This window comes from Hippocampus guttulatus, chromosome 7, assembly GCF_054856545.1.
Source record: "Hippocampus guttulatus isolate MCC_2025c chromosome 7, RoL_Hgut_1.0, whole genome shotgun sequence".
Lineage (NCBI taxonomy): Eukaryota > Metazoa > Chordata > Actinopteri > Syngnathiformes > Syngnathidae > Hippocampus > Hippocampus guttulatus.
Genome location: NC_141267.1, coordinates 19,830,712 through 19,851,619, shown reverse-complemented (window position 1 = coordinate 19,851,619; position 20,908 = coordinate 19,830,712). Strand labels below are relative to the sequence as shown.

Genomic DNA, 20,908 nt, shown 5'->3' with positions numbered 1-20,908 from the left:
AAAAACAATGTTACGTACATCTTTTTGCAACCATTAAAGCCAATTTAAATTCTTGAATTCAGCTAGCTTGCCATGAATATCAAAGACAAATTGAGTCTTTTTTTGACCTAACATACAAGTTTTGTTCTAATTTATGACATCCATGTCCAAATGAGAAGTCGTAAACAGCAAAGACAGTTAAGGGTCTTCAACGAACTTAGTGGACACGTTTTCGTAAACAAAGGATAGTTGAAAAGTCTTCACCGAAGACAAATACATTTTAAATATGACTATTAATGAGAACAGTCTTTTGTCAAAACTGGCAGACATGTTTGTCTATCAGAGCCGTCAACAAAAAGCGGACGTTTTTTCGTAAATATCAGAGACAGATTAAAGTCTAAGATGAGTTCAACAAACCTTTGTTGAAATGTTTTTGTGACCGTTAAAGCCAATTTAGAGTCTTTCATGCACCTAGTGGACATTTACATAGACATCAAAGATAATTTAGTCTTTATCATTGACAATTTGACATACTGTACATATTTTTCTACACATCGAAGACGAAATACGGCGTACTTGTTTTAGTCTTTAACGAACCTAATATGTATTGGTAAACATGTTTAGTTTTTAATGGACCTAAAGTATGTGTTTTTGTAAAAAAACTAAGACTGATTGTAACATGGCTTTGCAAGGACCAAAGCAACTTAGTCTTTCACCAACCTAACGGGTTTTGTGTAATCATCAGAGCCATTTTAGTCGCTAATTGACATGTAGCCCTGTATGTGTTTTTGCACACATCTCAGACTAACTATGACAAATTTGTTTTGGCCAAGGACATAGACAATTAACATCTTTAAGCAACCTAATGTGTTTTTCGCAGAAATCAAAGACAAGTTAATTTATAACGGATCTAATGTATGTGCTTTTGTACACATCTGACTAAGAATTCTAACATGTTTTTATCAACAATGTATACAATTTAGTCTTAAACAAACAACGTGTTTTTAGTAATCATCAAAGACAATTTAGTCCAGAATGGACCTGACGCGTTTTCATGAAACCACCATGTTACGCTTTCAATGATCGTACCAGATATTTCACTTAATGAAATTAAATCGATGACAAATACTGTCAATAGCTACTGATATTTAACGTCGTACTTTGTGGTCTCATATAGCTGACACAAAGTGCTTCCTCAGAGTCATTATTTCAGTTTGTTTATGTAAATCTGAGCCCAGATCGTGTGTTTACTGTGGACACACAGGCAACTTGTCATCTGTGTCAACACGCCGACTCGATTCGATACATTCGTGCTGACGCGTTTTGGACTAAACAAAGCTGAGTGAATTGGTAACGCGGCAGCATAGTCATCATAAAGAGATCTTTTCAAGACTGCGCGAGTGCCTTTCTGACTGCTCGCTATATTCTAGAAATGAACGAAATGATCCATTTGAAGTAAATTATTAATAGCTGGAAGTGAAATACGTTGATGCCATTTTCACCAATATGTTCCCTTTCTATATAATTTTATGTGTTTTGTTTTCGTTATTTGGCATACTGTACATACTTTTTTCATTACTTAACACTGACCTAAAACAAAACAAATTTATCACATATTATAAACAATAAAAATTACTTAATTTTAAATCAAATGTCATATTTTAATCATATATTTCTATCTTGGTCAGATCATAACACTTTTGAATGAACGCTGAAAGTGTCTATTTGGTGAGACGTTTAACTACAGCGCTCTCTAGCGGCGCATTGTATTGTTTTTTTTCCCCCTCAAGGGCGGCACTTCCGCCATATGTACGTAACATCCGGTTGTGCAGCAGCCATTTTGTCTGTTCGGGCACGTCTACTCTGACGTTCGAAAAACTGGCGTTCCACCTTAACAAAAACACTCGAATAGACTCACCATGCCTTTATTTCAACTTTATACTTGCGTCTAAAAATATATTAACATCCCAAACGCGCCTACGAGGAAAGGCAGACTTTTCGCGATAAACGCCCTGGCGTTGTAGCGGGCGACAGGGTCCAGCACCATGTCGTGCAAGGAAAGCTACTTGGCTATCTTTCGCTACCTGACGGACGAGCGGGAACCGTACGCGCCGGGCACGCCGGGCAACACCAAGCGCAAGATCCGCAAAGCGGCGGCCTGCTACGTGGTCCGCGGCGGCACCCTGTACTACCAGCGGCGACTCAAGGGCCAGGACGTGTTCACCGAGCTGGAGGTGGTCCTGCGGGACGAGCGCAGGAAGGAACTGATCGAGCAGACGCACGTCCTCGAAGGAGGAGAGCATCTCAACCAGCAGCTCACCTGGGAGAGCATCTCGCGGAAGTACTGGTGGAGAGGTAATACCGGGAAACGAGACTCGCGGCGGCCGGGGGACGAAGTTTTGTTGTCGGATTAAAAAGGGAGAATGAGCCTGGGAGTGTTAGCATTTCGTATCAAACGTTTCCCTCGTCTAATGTGACTTTTACAATTTGTTTGGCGCCATCCTGTGGTCATGAAATGCTTTTTTTTTTATTTTTTATTTTTTTAAAGGTTAACCCCCTCCAAATTCTTGAAATAAAAATTACAGGAACATTACCGGGTGAGCATTTTCCACAAAAACGAGGGCTTGCACGCCCCCAGAAAAAAATGAAACGAGTAGCTGAATCTGGTACTTAAAAAGGTGAACATAAAGAAAATGGACTATTTTGTGACATGTGCCCACACCTCAAGTCACTGCTCACAAGCGAAGGCAAAACATCTGCCAAGCGACGACTTCAGTCACGAAAAAATTGGGAGTGAATTGCTTTTTCGTCGTCCAACTTAGGTATCCTGAAGCAAGTGAAGGATCACATCCGCGAGTGCACCACCTGCACCGCTCGCCGTGGCGCGGATGACAGCCCCGGGGGAGGCGGGCGCGCAAACAGTCGGGCGAGGAAGCGCAAGACGGGTGACGAAGATGATGACGATGAGGAGGATGAAGAGGAGGAAGAGGGAGAGGTGGGAGAAGAAACGGATGATAGTCTCTTCCACACAGACCTGTCTAGTCGGAGCAGATCCAAGGTGGCAAAGACAGATAAGCATGAGCTGGTTTATGTAAGTATTGTTAGCTTTGTTACAGCTCACAGCGTTCTTTGACTTTGTTTTTTGCGCAGGTACACAGTTCCCACTTTCACACCTGTGTGGGGTTTTTTTTCTCTTCCCCCCCAGGTGAACAGCAAAGGTGAAGTGAACCAGTTCCTTTCCAATCACGGCCAGACTGTGCTGGATAAACTCAACCATCAGCGCATCAACAATCAGTTCTGCGACATCACACTGCTGATCGAGGGCGAGGAATATCGGGCGCACAAGGCGGTGTTGGCGGCGTGCAGCGAGTACTTCAACGAGCTCTTCTTCGAGAAGGGCGCCGCGTCCACGCACGAGGCCGTGGTCGACCTTGCCGGTGAGTTTGTGTCTCGTGTGTCCCGCTTTCGGAGTGAAATGAGTCCTCCAATTAATTTCAGTACTTTGATTTAAAAAAAGAAAAAGGAGAAAAAAAAGCCTGTAAAATTAATTTTTTTTGGGGGGGGGCGCTCAAGTAACTCAACTCAAGTCTTGCCCCTCCATCTAGGGTTCACGAAAGACAGCTTCCTGCCTCTTCTGGACTTCTCCTACACATCTATGCTGACGTTCAACTTCAGCGTCATGGCGGAGATCGCCAACCTGGCGCGCCACTTGCTGATGCCTGAGGTGCTGCAGATCTGCGAGTCGGTGCACAAGCAGGTGGAGGAGCAGAGGCTTGTGGTCTACCAGCACGAGGACAGCCGCCCCGTTGTAGCCGCACAAGTGGCGGAGTCCGCCCCCGACGAGGCAGGCTCCTACACGGTCACCATACAAAGCGACGGCAGCGCGGTGGTCACCCACGCCGGGCTCCCCGTGGCGGGGGAGTCTTTTGCCATCGTGGCGCCCGCGGGCAGCGAGCAGCCGGTAGCAGTCACGGCCGAGAGGGTGGAGACCGGTGAGACCCTGACGCTGATCGCGCACCAGGCAGCCCTTCTTGGCGCGGAGGGGGAAACCATGACGGTGGTCACCCACAGCGGGCAGGCGGGCGCCACCGAGTCCCTGGCAGTGGTGTCGGCCTGTCTGGCTATTGAGCAGCCGGACGGGGCTGAGACTTTTCTTTTAGACATGGAGGCGGGACAAGAGAAGGCCGCCGAAGTTAATATGGTACCTGTGGTCGAGCTTCAGACACCAGCGGCCGCCGAAGTTAATATGGTACCTGTGGTCGAGCTTCAGACACCAGCGGCCACCGAAGCACCCGAGCCGGCCGCCGATGCGCCTCAGCCTGCCCCCGAGCCCCTCGTCGCACCCCCCCTAAAACGGAAACGCGGGCGGCCGCCCAAGGTGAAGAAGGAAGTGCCGATGGAGGAGGTGACGCCGCCGCCGGAGGACGGAGAGGAAGAGGTTGAACCGTCCGCCGAGGACGACAAGCACGAAACGTCGAGCGACCCAAATCAAAGGCGACTGCGGCAGCGCTCCATCGGCGAGGGCGGCTACGCCCGCCTCCACATGGGCCTCGACGACGATGACGAGGGCAAGAGCGCCGCCGCGGCCCCTCGTGGCACCCCCACCCCGAAGGTACACGCTTCAAATGCCACATTCAGGGGGCGCCAATTGCTTTCACTTAAATTCATCTGAGAGGCTGTTGTCTCGGTAGGTGCTGCTCTTTTGGTGAGCAACAGTTCAGTTAAGTTGAATTGTTTTGTCACGATGTCGTAAAGATCCATTCAGCACATCCATTGTGTAGGTGGGTCCGAGGCCCGGGAAGAGGGGGCGGCCTCCCAAGCAGCTCGAGGAGAACCCCGTGGGAGGAGAAGCCGAGTTGGCCCAAGATCAGGAAGCACACGGCGCGGAGGCCGAAGAGGCCGAAAACGCTTGCTCGACCGAGGCCGCCGCCGCTGTTGCGCCGGTGGCGGCTGACCCGGAAGCGGGTGACGAGGTCCCGGCCGAGGGCGGCGCGGAGGGAGAACACACGTGCGCCGAGTGCGGCATGTCCTTCCCACGCCGCTACGCGCTCATCATGCACACCATGAAGCATGACAAAAGTCGCGGATACAAGTGCAGTGTAAGCAGGCGCCTACTTCATGACTTCAGATGTTAACCAAGCCTTTTGCAAGCCTAATACTTGCTTGTAACCTATTTTTGAAACCCTAAAACTGGCTTGAAGCCCCCATTTGAAAGCTCTACCAGAGATTGAAACAGCAATCCTGATTTGAAACCCTTCTATAATTATAAAACCAAAATTTAAACTTTGACTTTGACCTAATCCAATTTGAAACCCTAACCTGAAACGCCAACCCTGTCTTGAAACCCCAATTTAGACTTTCCAACCCGAACTACCCCAAAGTGATCCTATCTCTAACCTTATCTTGAGCCCCCAACTTGAAACTTTATAATGAAACCTAAACTCAAGATTTAAAATTTAACACCGGTTTGAAACCTTAACCTTAGCCAAGTGTTGGACCCCAAACCCAGACTTGGCACCCTAATTCCTCCCAACAAAAAGTTCCAAGTAAACCTTTTCTGTGTGTTCCAGCTGTGCAGCAAAGACTTCCAGTACGCCGCCTCTCTGCGCGCCCACCTGGCCCGCCACAAGCAGCAGAGCGTCCAGCGGGCCCCCGCCCCCAAGTCGGCGTCCGCGTCCTCCTCATCCTCGCACCTCGCCGAAGGCGGCCAGGACTCCAAGACGACGTGGCCTCACACCAAGCGCGAGTTTGTGTGCGACATCTGCGGCAAGACGCTGCCCAAGCTCTACTCTCTGCGCATCCACATGCTGCACCACACGGGCGTGCGGCCGCACGCGTGCAAGGTGTGCGGCAAAACCTTCGCCCACAAGCACGGCCTCAAGATGCACCGCGCCCTCCACGACGTCACCAAGCAGTTCCAGTGTCAGTATTGTCACAAGTCCTTCGTCAGCAAGCGCAGCATGGAGGAGCACACCAGCCTGCACACCGGTCAGAATGATGCACAGCTGCTTCACAAAAGCAGCCCACACCACTTGGGTTCAAGCCCCCCACCCCCTCTAGCCCAGGGGGCTAACCCAACACCGAAGCCGTGAATCGGGCACCAAACCCTAAACCCAAGATTTAAACCTTAACGCGGGCTTGAAACACGAATTTGAAACGGGAATCTTTGCTTCAGCCCCCTAATCTGAATCCCGACCCCCAGGAGGCGCAAGACCCTCATTTGAAGCCCAAACGCAAAGTTGAAACCTTAACACAGGCTTGAAATTGTCAACTTTTCTTGAACTCCTCAATTTGAAACCCCAACGTTTGTTTGAAACTCTCATTTGAAATAGCAACTCAAAGATGTGTACCGACCTTAACCCAAGCCCGAAATCCTCATTTGAAACCCCAGCGCATCCTAATCCTGTCTCGGATCCCTAATCAATGAGGCCAAACCTTTTGCTTGAAGCCCTAAATTGAACCCATCACCTGACTTCATTTGAAACTCCTGACGCAAAATCTTTTCTTGTTGCCCCTCGATGCTTTGACGGTGCCGCAGGCGAATCCAAGTACCTGTGCAACACGTGCGGGGCGACGTTCCACCGAGCCTCAGCCTTGAGCAAGCACCTGAAGAAGCACAGACCCAAGCCGGAAGTGCGCGCCTTCGCTTGTTCTCAGTGAGTTGCACCCCCCCCCCCCCCCCTTCCCCAACGCAAACGCTGTTGCGCGCTGACCATGGTGTGTGCTTGATCGGCAGCTGCGACAAGCGCTTCTACGAGGCCAAAGACCTGCAGCAGCACATGAATAAGCACATGGGCCTCAAGCCCTTCCAGTGTCAGATGTGCGGCAAGTGCTACAGCTGGAAGAAGGACTGGTACTCGCACGTGAAGTCGCACAGCGTGGCCGAACCTTTCAAGTGAGTCTCTCGCACACACTCTCGCCAAGCCCTTCAAAACAGCAAACCTGAACCCTGGTTAGAAGCCCTCATTTCAAATCCAAATTCAAACCCTGAGCTTTTGTATGAAAGCCTGCCTTGAAACTGTTATTTGAAATCCCCCAAACCTACCTTGAAAGCCCAAGGCCACATTATAATTACCGTTTCCCTTGGAGGGCCGTTATGACTGAAACTATATAAAGAAGTCAACTCATGCAATGATTGGTTTGGTCACAAGAAAATGCCTACAATGTGTCGCAGATTTATGACGTCTGAAAATTTGACATTTTGGTACAGATTTTAGCAAGCATCATGAAAGTTGTCATCTTTGATTTGCTTTCGCGGGCCACTTGAAATGACGTGGCGGGCCACATCTGGCCCCCGGGCCTTTGGTTTGACACCATAGCACTTGCTTTAAACTCAGGATGGGCGAGTATCGGTATTTTAAGGTATCGGGTACTCGTGGAGACTGCTAACCACTGATAGATAAGGCAACAACAAAAAAAAAACATGAAGTACTCCTCGGCAGTAGTTGGCGCTATACTGCGTCAGTTTGACACATCGGCGAATCATCATCATCTTTGTCAGAATGGAAGGTCTTGGTTCACGTGAATTTTAAGATTTCACAAGTACTTAGCAGTATCGGTACTCTATCTCACTGAGTACTCAAAAGAGTGGAGACTCATATGTGTGGTTTCGTTCTGGAAAAACATCCCTACTCTAAACCTTAACCCTGTCTTGAGACAGGTCGGTCATTTGAGTCCCGAATGACAATTTCCCCTATTTCAAACACTCACCCTGTTTTGAAGCCTCCTGTGAAGACGAGACTCATCCCTCTCTCCCTCGCTCCACCGCTCGCTCCCTTTCAGGTGCAACGTGTGCGGCAAGGAGTTCTTCGAGAAGGCGCTCTTCCGGCGCCACGTGAAGAAGGCCACGCACGGCAAAAAGGGTCGCGTTAAGCAGAATCTGGAGCGAGAGTGCGAGCACTGCGGCAGGAAGTTCACGCAGCTCCGAGAGTACAGGAGGCACATCAACAACCACCAAGGTGACGCCGGCGTTCTTCGTTCCTTCCGGGCCACGCAAATAAGTGGAAAAGAATGACAGTGACGGCCTTTGAAATGCTGACCCTTGTCTTAAAACCCCAATTTCAAACCTTAACCCACGTGTCAGGCTCTAAGCCTCAAACGCAGCCTTAGAGCGCAGCGTTCAAAGTCTAATCCTGCCTTGAAACCCTGCCCATTTTATTCAACCACATGGAAGCGTCACCGCGTCTCTAAACCCTAATTTCAAACTCTAAACCCGAATTTCAAACTCTAATTTTGGGTCAAATGCCAATTTGAAACCCTAACCACAGCTACAAACCCCAAATTGAAAGCCCACCCGTGGCTTCCAACAGCAACTTGAAACATAACCGCAGCTTGATACCCTAATTAGGAACTTTCACTCTGGTTCAAAACCAAATTTCAAACTCATACTCTGTTTTCAAACCCTAACCGAGCCTCCCGTGAAAGGGAATAAATCCACACCATGAAAGCCTATTTTGAATCCCTCTAACTTTAACTCCCTAATTTGAAACCATAATTTTAGTTTCAAATCCTAATTTCACGATCTAGTTCCGGTTAGAAACCCTCATGCAGACTTGAAACCCTAATTTGGAAGTTTTACCTCGGCTTGAAACCGTACTTTGAAACCCAACCTTGATACCCTAACCCATGATGGAAGCCTAACTCTCAGGGGTTAAACTGAAAACCCCAACCCTCAGCCCGCAACTTCAAATCATAACTGCATCTTTCCTCTGTTTTCGAAACTTATTTGCCAACGTAACGACATCTTGAAACCATGGTTCTGTTTTCAAACCCTAATCCAGCCTTGAAACCTTAGTTTGAAACCCAAACTTGAAATGCCGAAACCCTAACCCAGTCACCTTGATTTGAAACCCCGACCATATAAATCTATTGTGGGTCCAAAAGAAGCAAAATAAAGTAAAACCAACAACACCCGACCGATACGTAACACGTGCGTCTTCTCCGCCCTCTTGTTTACCAGGCGTGAAGCCGTTTGAGTGCGTGACGTGCGGCGTGGCGTGGGCCGACGCCCGCTCCCTGAAGCGCCACGTGCGCACGCACACGGGCGAGCGCCCCTACGTCTGCCCCAACTGCAACGAGGCGCACATCGACGCCCGCACCCTCCGCAAGCACATGTCCAAGTACCACGCCGACAGCCTGCCGGGTAAGATCATGCTGGAGAAGGACACGCTGCAGTTCCACAACCAGGGCACGCAGGTGGAGCACGCCGTCAGCATCCTGGCGGCCGACCTGCCGCCCGAGCTGCGGCTGGCGCAGGCGGCCGACTCGGCCGCCGCCTCCTCCACCGAGGAGATTGAGACGGTGCTCATTACCGAGGAGACGGTGGAGGCGGTGCAGGCCGTGCAGGCGGCGGAGGCGGCTGCCGCCGCCGCCGACGGCTCGTTGGCCACGCTGACCGACCGGGGCATCATGCAGGTGGTCAACTACGTGCTGGCGCAGCAGGCCATGACGGGCGTCCGGCTGGAGGAGGCGCCCGACGCCATTCAGACCATGGAGGTGGAGGTGACAGAGGTGGAGTAGATGTATTTATATTATCCCGGACGATCTTCTTATGTAGCCCGCGCCGCCTTTTCTATTTTAAACGTGTCAATAGGTTTGGACAAAATGGGGGGGAAAAAAATCTGTTTTTGGGGCCCTTTCATGCTCACCCCGCTCTCTGGTCTTGATTCCATCATGAGATAATTAAAAAAAAAAGTACTGCATTATCACTCCTGTTATCCATTCTCCACTCTTGATATTTTGCTCTCGTGTTCGTCAATTACTTTCCACGCTCTCCGAACAATAAATTAAATAAAAAACTTCTTATCCTGCCGTACGTCATCAAACTAAAATGAAATAAATTCGTGATGACAATTGGCCATTTTGAAAAAAAATTTCAAATAAAACAAGACACAGCAGAGTAGTCAAGAAGAGTGGATATTTATTTTGCATTTATATCAGAATAGCCTCGACATATTTACAGTGAAAAATTGTACAAAACAAAGGAAAACGTGCCTGTTTTTTTTTTTTTGTCTATTTCCAACTTTTGACGTTGCTTTATTTCCTGATCACAAAACTATACAACATGTACATACATTAATCCCACGTAATAATCCTCAACCAAATACAAATTAGGAGTGGGTAACACTTAAACTTGAAATGACGCTCCTGAATCCTGTACAGTAACACTCTGGCCTACAGGTGGCAAACACACCAGCTAAATATCGAGAAAAGCGTACTTGAAATGTACAATCAGGACTTGGAAATGCATTTTTTAACACTTTAAACATTTCTGAAGTGCTCTCAAGAAATGGGAACCGTGCAGAAAAAGAAGAATAAGTGCACGTCTCTTTAAAAAAAAAAGCAAGGGAATGTTCCGTGATTTTTTTGGAGTGGGTGGGGGGGGGGGGGGGGACTCGGTCCAGTCCTACTCTCCCTCCTCCTTGATGCGCTGCTGCTTGTTGCGGCGCGAATCCAGGTCGAAGGAGAAGTCGGACCAGTCGTCGCGTTGCGGGAAGGAGATGGTCTGGCGCAGCGTGAAGCGCACGGCGTCGATGACACGCTCGCCGCGCGCCTCGGACGAGCTGACGGCGGACGCCCCGCTGGTGGTGCGCACGATGTGGGGCGGGGGGGAGAAGTCCATGGCCTGCCGGTGCTCAAGGATGCCTTTCCAGATGGCGTGCTGGTACTCGGCGGGGATCTTGAGCCGCGACAGGTCCTAGTGGTCATGACACAGGGGAGCGTTAGCGGAGGCCGGAGGGGCGGGGCTCCACTCGGTTGTGATTGACGATTGAGGGCTCACCTCCATGTTATAGTTCTCAATCTGGTAGATGTTGCTTAGACCCTGTGCTGTGAAGTAATCCAAGCAGCCTGCGCAGCCCAGACGAATGAGGAAGCTACGGGGAGGGGCGGGAGGGCAAAAAAAAAAACTGCGTTAGACAAATTTTAAGCAAAACCTTCTGAAAAGTACCTTGCAATTGTACACAAATAATGCTTGTTTTCAGGGATGTCGTACTACTATGAAACATCGCGTTATTTTTCTGAGGCATGGGGGGGCTTTTTTTAAGTCATATTTTCATGTAATGTTTCAAGAAAAAGTCATTACAAAGAAGAACTGTTAAAGAATATAGATTTTTTTTTAAAATCCCCAATTCCAGACAACACAATCATGTGATCAGGCGTAGAAAAAAAAGTAGTGTGTTTCCGGTAACATGAAATTTCAGCATAGGGTTGGTCCGAGGTACAAGCTCCGAGCTCCTTCTAAGTAACTAACCCTTGCCTCCGCGGCGGCAAGTAAGACACGCTTCTTATCGGCATTTTTATCGCTAAAGGCAGATGAGGACTCGTAACATCGACAAAGAGCGGGGGAAGCCAATGCTAATCGCTCAGCTAACATTGTGCCGCCAAACACAAAAAAGAAATTGCACTATCAGAAAAAAAAGAAGAAAAGAAAAAGAAATCACAATTCAATGTTCTCTTGAATTCGCTCAGCCCTTGTCCTAAAAACTACCTATTTATCTTTTTTTGTTGTTGTAATATGACAATGTTGTATGTTCCTGGGGAAAAAAAGCTTTTGTATTTTTGGAGGACAAAATGTAAAATTTGAGAAAAAGTAATGACCATAATTTGGGGAGGTTTTTTTTTTAGGGAAAAGGTTAGAATACTCATCAATCTTGTTTTGTGAAAATCTGAATATGATGCAAATAATGCTATATTTTTTCGAGAGCAATTTGGTGTATTTTTACTGACAAAAATCCTACAGGTATAACGTGAGATTTTTTTTGGGGGGGGGGGGGTCTTGAAAAGGGAATTTAGTTGAATGCCCATCCCGAGTTTAAAAACACTATGATTATTTTTAATTTTTATTATTACCAGTCATTGGCTGAAATCTGAACTCTACCAGGATCAAAATTGTCAACTTATTTTTGGTCTTTTTTCAAATTTTGGGTGGGGTACCTGGAGATGCTGCTGTCCATAGGGTACGGAGGAGGGGGCGTACAGTGCGAGGAGGGCACCAGGGGCAGCTGGGGCTGCAGGGCGTGAGTGGGGCTCAGTGAACTCATGTCAGCGCTCATGGGGATGTGAGTGCCCATCATGGGAGTCACTGCAGAGACAAAAGCAGTGGCGGTTGGGTCAGCCGGAAAAAAATTCGACCAGAGCTCACTTTACTTTTATTCGAGTTATGTCTGAATTAAATTGGGACTAAGTAGGGCTGGGCGATTAGTCGATATTCAGTGAACAGCCACTATTTGCGAAAATCGTTGAATCATTTACACTCCCTCCCTTTTTTTAAAAAAATTGTAATTGCGTGTAAAAGCCACAAGGTGGTGGCAAAACACTTTAAACAGGATCGTAAAGCATCAACGCTCATCGGGCATGCACACACTCCTGAACCCATGTTACATAAATAACAATTTAGTAGTTCAATTATTCGACATGAATAAACCACCTGCGCATGACGCTGATCAATCGCATTGCCTACATAACCGCTAGCACAAATTGATGTGACCTTACATGGGCAAACAAATTTGTGCATTAGCGCTTGAGAATTGACAATGTTAAATTTTGCAAATTGTAAAGGAGAAGAAAAAAAACGTTCTGATTGTTCACTAAGTCAACTAATTCACCCTAACAAAAAAAATCCACAAGATGGCGCCAAAGTATTGTATTGTTTTAGTTTGGGCAAAGAACTGTGACTAAATAAGTTACTCAACCAAAAATGGAGAATAGTCGCCCCCATGCCCCAACACACAATACAAAATGCCATAGACGGGCGAATGAAACTAGCATCAATGTCGCTGTAGTAATAATAACCCTTAAAGCAAAAAAAAAACCCAAAAACAAAAAAAAAACATTGCAGCATAACTGCGATGGTTTCTTTTGCATCACGCCGCTCAGTGTATCATATCCATGGCTGTGGTATACTGCCCCCTGGTGTCAAAAGCACACACACCAGAAGGAGGCCCACTGAATTAATACACTAAAGAACGACGCAAAAAAACTGTTTAATCTTTACTATTCCAGCCTGGTCACCCTGGAAGGGGGATTCCCCCATCTGTGGCCCCTTCTCAAGGTTTCTCATTTCTCCCCAGATAGGGTTTTTTGAGTTTTGCCTTGCCCTCCTTGGGCATGCGAATGAACCCCTTTGAGATTAAGGGCTAGAGACATAATCGCGACTTCACTTGACTTTACTCTCTTTGAGAGTACAATAGTTTGGCGTGCTGTTTTTCTTTGTAACACAAAAAGGCCTGTTGGAGCCATACGATAAACCGAACAGGAAGTCCGCCACTTTGACTTCCTTTTGCATTTTAGGGCTGTTTATCGAGGCCACGTTTTGACAAACCACAGTAAAGAGATTTTATTGAACCGTCTTCAAACTCTTGAGTATTTCATCTAAACATGTTGAAGATGAAAAATTATTGAAAGCTTCTTATCTTGTCACATGCTGTTGCCGTGGCGATACGCAATTTGCAAAGGAAAACGATGCTGTTTTGGAGGGGCTAAACCTAAACTTTGTACACCTACGAGGCCTGTCAAAAGCATTTATATTTTCAAAGGTTATTGTGCTTTGAGCCGCGCCCCCAACGTGCTAATACCCCAATGCGCAAGAACTGCGACTTTGCCAGGGTCACGGCTTGTTTTTTTGTTTGTTTTTATAGGGGCGCGAGAATGGATCCATTCATTTTAATTGGGAAAGATGATTTGAAATGAGTTTTCGGTTACAAGTGTGTAGTCATGGAGTCAGTGGTTACATATTACTGTTGTAAAAAAAAAAGTTTGGTTTCAGGAGAAAGCAAATCCCAGAAGGGAAATCCAAATCTAGAATAGGATTTCTGTGGCAGAAAAACAAACTTGGCGATTTTGTTTTAAGGCCTTATTGCCCAGCCCTTCAGGAAGTAGTTTGAATGTGGGTGCGAGGCGGGGCAGGAAGTGGAGCAAACAAACAAACAACAACAAAAAGCTTACTGTCGGTGAGGCCGGTGGACATGCCGGATGGGGTGAGTGTGTTGCGCTGCTGTGGGTTGATGAGCTGGCTGACCGACGGAAGCTTGTTGACTTTGCCATGAGGGGGCGAGCTAGAGCCGTAAGCCGGCTGAGGCGCCATTGACGTCCTGGGTGCAAAAAGGGGAGAGAATCGATCAGATGGCATCACGGCTCACATTGGATCAGCATTCCAAATTTCGGCTCTTCTGTGTGGACTTTTAATATTTGAAATCAAAATGAAGATACCACCTGTAAATTGGATTTTATGGATCCGCAGACACCCTGGAAATCAGTTAGGAACTTGTAACAGTTTGGTTTAGTTCTGCTTTGAAATAAATTGAACTCAACACAATATATATGCAAAGTAATACCGTTAATTAAATAAGCATGCAAGATATATCAATTTTAAACCCTAATATTTTTTTAAATACAATTTTGTTTTTAAACACTGTTTAAAGAATGTTCTTTTTTTCCCCCTGAATTTTGACAGTGCGGTGGCCTTTTTTTTAATGAAAAGTTGTTTGAGTACTAATAAAAAGTTTTTCAAAACATACATTGAATTATGCTAAATTTAACCAAGTTAAAAAAAATTACGGAAGCCTGATTAATATAGATATTTTTTTTGTGGCCGATTCAAACATTTGGTAGAATACAATTCTGATAACCAATAAAATGGCAGATACATTTTTAAAAAATCAATATGGAATCAAATAACTTTTTTAGGGGCGGTTCCACAGAGACAAAAATTGGCAACCTTTTAGGGGTGAGGCGTTCTTTGAAGTTTGTAAGCGTATACATCTTCCTTTTTTGGGTCATTTTCTTAATTCCCCAAGCCCCCTTTTTTATATATATATTGAAAAAACTTTTCAACATAAATTGCATTCTAAAAAAAAAGGAAAACCAACAACAACAAAAAAGAACACCATAATAACCCAAACAAACAAACAAAAAAGCAACTTTATTAGCATTCGCCACAAGAAATAAAGAATCTGTTTCAAACAGAAGAAAAACATTTGCTTGTTTCCCCAAACTGTCCTGCAGTGACTTTACAAAACATGACCAGCATTTTGTCATAACAAATATTGTGATGATCAGAATATTAAAACCCCTTACACGCAGCCACACCATAACATGAATGAGTCCAGCTCTGGCAAAAAAGAAGCAACACACCCACACACACACGCGAAACACATGCAAACTCATCTAAAGAGTCCACTGAAGACAGAAAAGTCTGGAAAAAGGAGTGAAAAGTGGAGGGAGGAGGAGGAGGAATGAGGAAGGCTCAAGAGGAGGTGCAGCGCCATCTGGCGTCCCCGGCAGGATCCAGCAGCTGACTGCCGAGACGAGTTTTGATCACACTGCAACAAGTAACCACACACGCACACACACACACACGAAAAAGCACAATGTCAAGTAGTGGTCAAAAGCCAAAGTGAAGAAGACCCCAAAGACGAGGAAGTAAAGTAGCACTGCTGTATTTGGCCACAAGAGGGCACCATACAAACACAAGACTCAAAGTTGGAGAAGCAAGAATGGAAACTGACATTGCCATTTATCGTTTTTGTAGTTCTGTAGTTGGGTTCCGGAGGATTTGTATTATTCAGAGTACTATATTTCTTGTTTGAAAAAAAAAAGTGTCTTGACGGCTTGTAACTCAGAAACCGCGTATGTGGTTGTAGTTGAAAATCACGGAATCACTATGTATTTTGTATTTATCATAATCTTATTTGCTCACTCCAACCTGCTGCTTGTAAAAATCGTGTTCCATACACGATAACGCTAGCGACAAGTACAATAGCCCTTCAGGCTCAAAAATGCTGACGTGTGGATGCGCCCTTGAAGGCTGCGTGGCACTACTCACTGTTTCTGTAGGAGGTTCTGCTGCTGCTGTCGGTACGACTCGATCGTATGCTGTGGCAAAAACTGCATCAGCTCCAGGGACTCTTTAATCTTCACCAGAATGTCGTAGATTTCGCGTCCTTTTATCTGCAAGGACAAGGGTGTCAAGCGTTGGCGAGGTGAAAAAAATGGCACTCGGTCACAACGGTGGAGAAGGAGGAGGAGGTTACTCACGGGCAAACAAAACACCTCCTCGTCCGTAGATCTTCTCTTCTTGATGGCCGACATTTGGATGCCGTGAGACACCTGGCGGAAGGCTGGAAAAGTCAAAGGACGAGAATGCGTGTCAGAGCGAGAGGCGCTGATGTTTCGGTTTCTACTATGGCAGAGCGGGAAACAAGCGAGGCAAAAGTTGCATAGACCGTCACCACAAGCCTTTACGGTGGAGGATTCTTAACTTGAGAAATTGCAATTTTTACAAGTAGTGTAAAGGGGCTGACTAATGCGACTTTACTGCACGTCGTGTTAGAAGCCCTTTCCACATGGCCTGTAAATGCTGGAATTTTCTCAACTTCTTCCCATGTTGCCATTCTTTATCAACAGCTAAATGAACCGGAGTGAGGGAAACGAAGCCCATCTGCCAATTTTCCACCGTTGGAATTTGTAACAGTCACCAAGTTCTTTTCAATCGTCTGTAAGAGGAGGAATTTTCTAAACAACTGGTTCCCATGGTGGCTGGAGGTAATATCAGTATCACTATTCTGGCTCCTGAGGAGCCATGTATGATTTGTTTTGTGTTTCTATAGCCACAGGGTTGCTTTATTTTGGAAAGTACATTTGTTATTGCGAAAGGCACATCGGATGTTGTTGTGCGAGACACTTTCTGTTTTACTTTATTACAGAGAAGCTCCGAAAGATGGACTGCTGCTTCGTGTTCTTGTTCTAAGCCAAGCACATCCTGTACATTGGTATTATATATATTTATGCACTATTCTTAATTAGTGGTGTGTGTTCAATGTGAAATTACATTTTGAAAGACGTTGCGATTGTTTGAAGTCCGCATTTACAATAGCGATTAGCGCATTAGCTTGCAAATGTTAGCAACACCTAGCGTAGTCACTCGTTCATCACGTATCAGACAAGTGGGACACGTTGTTTGGCCACGTTTTATTTTGCAACAGCATCGAAGTGTTTTTATGTATGTGTGTGTGTGTGTGTGTGTGTGTGTGTTACAGTTTTACACCTTCTTGTCTCGCCTTCACGGTGAATAAATTGCAAGAAACATCGACAGCAGGGTTCCCACGGGTCCTTAAAATTCATAAAAATCCATAAAAAAGAACTTGTAAAATTATGTTCTTAATTGTCCTTAATTTTCAGGGAAAGCTTCTAAAATCAATAAAAATTCTTAAAAATTAACCTGTGGTGTTAATTTCATTTGTGTATGGGCCGAATAAAACGACCATGGACCAAAAAAACCCGACCATGTATAGTAAGGCGTTTTGGGCCGAAAGAAACGACCACATATAGTAAGGCGTTTTTAGCCGAAAAAAAAACGACCATGTGTATATAGTATGGTGTTTTGGGCCGAAAAAAATGACCATTTATTGTAAGGCGTTTTTAGCCGATAAAAAACGACCATGTGTATATAGTAAGGTGTTTTGGGCCGAAAAAACCGACCATGTATTGTAAGGCGTTTTTAGCCGAAAAAAACAACCATGAGCCGAAAAAAACCGACCATGTATAGTAAAGCGTTTTTAGCCCAAAAAACCCGACTACGTATAGTAAGGCGATTTGGGCCGAAATAAACGACCACGTATAGTAAGGCGTTTTTAGCTGAAAAAAACGACCATGTGTATATAGTAAGGCGTTTTTAGCCGAAAAAACTCCGACCATGTGTATATAGTAAGGTGTTTTGGGCCGAAAAAAACGACCATGTATTGTAAGGCATTTTTAGCCGAAAAAAATGACCATGTATAGTAAGGCATTTTAAGCCCAAAAAAAAAAAACGACTACGTATAGTAAGGCGATTTGGGCCGAAATAAACGACCACGTATAGTAAGGCGTTTTTAGCCGAAAAAAATGACCATGTATATAGTAAGGTGTTTTTAGCCCCCCCCAAAAAACGACCATGTATAGTAAATCGTTTTGGGCCGAAAAAAAAACGACCATGGCGTTTTAGCTGAAAAAAAACGTCCATGTATAGGAAGGCATTATTAGCCGAAAAAATATGACCATGTATAGAAAGGCATTTTAAGCTTTTTAGCCAAAAAAAAACGACCATGTATAGGAAGGCGTTATTAGCCGAAAAAAATGACCATGTATAGAAAGGCGTTTTAAGTTGAAAAAAACGACCGTGTATAGTAAGCCGTTTTGGGTCGAAAAAAAATGACCATGTATAGTAAAGCGTTTTGGGCGGAAAAAAAACGACCATGTGTATATAGTAAGGTGTTTTGGGCCGAAGAAAACGACCATGTATAGTAAAGCGTTTTGGGCGGAAAAAAAACGACCATGTGTATATAGTAAGGTGTTTTGGGCCGAAAAAAACGACCATGTATTTTAAGGCGTTTTTAGCAGAAAAAAACGGCCACGTATCGTAAGGCGTTTTTTGCCCAAAAAAATGACCATGTATAGTAAGGCTTTCTCAGCCGAAAAAAAACGACCATGTATAGTAAGGCGTTTTTAGCCAAAAAAAAAAGACCATGTATAGAAAGGCGTTTTCAGCTGAAAAAAACGACCATGTATAGTAAAGCGTTTTGGGCGGAAAAAAAACGACCATGTGTATATAGTAAGGTGTTTTGGGCCGAGAAAAACGACCATGTATAGTAAAGCGTTTTTTTTTTTTTAGCTGAAAAAAAACGACCATGTATAGTAAAGCGTTTTGGGCGGAAAAAAAACGACCATGTGTATATAGTAAGGTGTTTTGGGCCGAGAAAAACGACCATGTATAGTAAAGCGTTTTGGGCGGAAAAAAAACGACCATGTGTATATAGTAAGGTGTTTTGGGCCGAAAAAAACGACCATGTATTTTAAGGCGTTTTTAGCAGAAAAAAACGGCCACGTATCGTAAGGCGTTTTTTGCCCAAAAAAATGACCATGTATAGTAAGGCTTTCTCAGCCGAAAAAAAACGACCATGTATAGTAAGGCGTTTTTAGCCAAAAAAAAAAGACCATGTATAGAAAGGCGTTTTCAGCTGAAAAAAACGACCATGTATAGTAAGGCGTTTTTAGCTGAAAAAAAAACGACCATGTATAGTAAAGCGTTTTGGGCGGAAAAAAAACGACCATGTGTATATAGTAAGGTGTTTTGGGCTGAGAAAAACGACCATGTATAGTAAAGCGTTTTGGGCGGAAAAAAAACGACCATGTGTATATAGTAAGGTGTTTTGGGCCGAAAAAAACGACCATGTATTTTAAGGCGTTTTTAGCAGAAAAAAACGGCCACGTATAGTAAGGCGTTTTGGGCCGAAAAAAACGACCATGTATAGTAAAGCGTTTTGGGCCGAAAAAAAACGACCATGTGTATATAGTAAGGCGTTTTGGGCCGAAAAAAACGACCACGTATATGTATTGTAAGGCATTTTTAGCCAAAACCCCCCCCGACCATGTATAGTCAGGCGTTTTGAGCCTAAAAAAACGACCATGTATAGGAAGGCGTTATTAGCCAAAAAAATGACCATGTATAGTAAGGCGTCTTTAGCTGAAAAAAACGACCATGTACCTGCATATTAAGGCGTTTTTAGCCCAAAAAAAACGACCATCTATAGTAAGGTGTTTTTAGCCCAAAAAAACGACCACGTATCGTAAGGCGTTTTTAGCCGAAAAAAACGACCATGTATCGTCAGGCGTTTTTAGCCATGTATAGTAAGGCGTTTTAGGCCGAAAAAACCCCGACCATTTATCGCAAGACGTTTTGGGCCGAAAAAAACAACCATGTATTGTAAGGCGTTTTTAGCCGAAAAAAACGACCATGTATAGTAAGGCGTTTTTAGCCCAAAAAAACCGACTACGTATAGTAAGGCGATTTGGGCCGAAATAAACGACCACGTATAGTAAGGCGTTTTTAGCCGAAAAAAACGACCATGTATAGTAAGGCGTTTTTAGCCAAAAACAAATGACCATGTATAGTCAGGCGTTTTTAGCCGAAAAAAATGACCATGTATATAGTAAGCCATTTTTAGCCGAAAAAAATGACCATGTATAGTCAGGCGTTTTTTGCCGAAAAAAACGACCATGTATAGTAAGCCGTTTTTAGCCGAAAAACACGACCATGTATAGTAAGGCGTTTTTTTGCCGAAAAAAATGACCATGTATAGTGAGGCGTAAAAAACGACCATGTATAGTCAGGCGTTTTTAGCCGGAAAAAATGACCATGTATATAGTAAGCCGTTTTTAGCCGAAAAAAATGACCATGTATAGTCAGGCGTTTTTTGCCGAAAAAAACGACCATGTATAGTAAGCCGTTTTTAGCCGAAAAACACGACCATGTATAGTAAGGCGTTTTTAGCCGAAAAAAATGACCATATATAGTAAGGCGTTTTCAGCCCAAAAAAATGACCATGTATAGTGAGGCGTAAAAAACGACCATGTATAGTAAGCCGTTTTTAGCCGAAAAACACGACCATGTTTCGTAAGGCGTCTTTAGCCCAAAAAAATGACCATGTATAGTAAGGCTTTCTCAGACGAAAAAAACGACCATGTATATGTATTGTAAGGCGTTTTTAGCCCCCCAAAAAAACGACCATGTATAGTAAGGCGTTTTGGGCGGAAAAAAACGAGTATGTATATAGTAAGGCGTTTTTAGCCGAAAAAAACGACCATGTATGGTAAGGCGTTTTTAGCCTAAAAAAACGACCATGTATAGTCTGGCGTTTTTAGCCGAAAAAAACAAACATGTATAGTAAGGCGTTTTTTGCCGAAAAAAAACGACCATGTATAGTAAGGCATTTTTAGCCGAAAAAAACAACCATGTATAGTAAGGCCTTTTTGCACGAAAAAAACGACCACATATTGTAAGGCGTTTTGGGCCGAAAAAAATGACCGTCTCGAGTAAGGCGTTTTGTGAATTGTTCCTTGGTGTGAGGGTGAGCGCGAATAGTTGTGCGGAGAAGAGAATTTGAAAATGGATGGC

General features: G+C 44.8%; 2 protein-coding genes across 6 annotated transcripts in view; one reads left to right on the top strand and one right to left on the bottom strand.

The window, feature by feature from the left end:
* Positions 1–1,777: 1,777 nt before the first annotated feature.
* On the top strand, positions 1,778–9,783 carry zbtb11 (zinc finger and BTB domain containing 11). The gene is made up of 10 exons (XM_086116620.1): positions 1,778–2,334; positions 2,802–3,070; positions 3,185–3,416; positions 3,585–4,591; positions 4,761–5,078; positions 5,550–5,967; positions 6,518–6,635; positions 6,716–6,874; positions 7,762–7,937; positions 8,939–9,783. Exons 1-10 carry the CDS (start codon positions 2,025–2,027, stop codon positions 9,496–9,498), a joined length of 3,567 nt encoding a protein of 1,188 aa, XP_085972746.1. The 5' UTR covers positions 1,778–2,024; the 3' UTR covers positions 9,499–9,783.
* A 95-nt stretch (positions 9,784–9,878) lies between these two features.
* The window catches only part of tp63 (tumor protein p63), a 56,294-nt gene continuing 45,264 nt past the window's right edge, over positions 9,879–20,908 (bottom strand). For all 5 annotated transcript variants that reach the window (XM_086116622.1, XM_086116621.1, XM_086116623.1 and 2 more), the window contains 6 exons: positions 16,015–16,097; positions 15,803–15,927; positions 13,924–14,069; positions 11,914–12,061; positions 10,760–10,853; positions 9,879–10,675 (listed from right to left, as the gene is read on the bottom strand). In XM_086116622.1, coding sequence (XP_085972748.1) covers positions 10,385–10,675; positions 10,760–10,853; positions 11,914–12,061; positions 13,924–14,069; positions 15,803–15,927; positions 16,015–16,097 — 887 coding nt within the window. In that variant the 3' untranslated portion in view covers positions 9,879–10,384. The remainder of the gene's footprint in view (positions 10,676–10,759; positions 10,854–11,913; positions 12,062–13,923; positions 14,070–15,802; positions 15,928–16,014; positions 16,098–20,908) is intronic.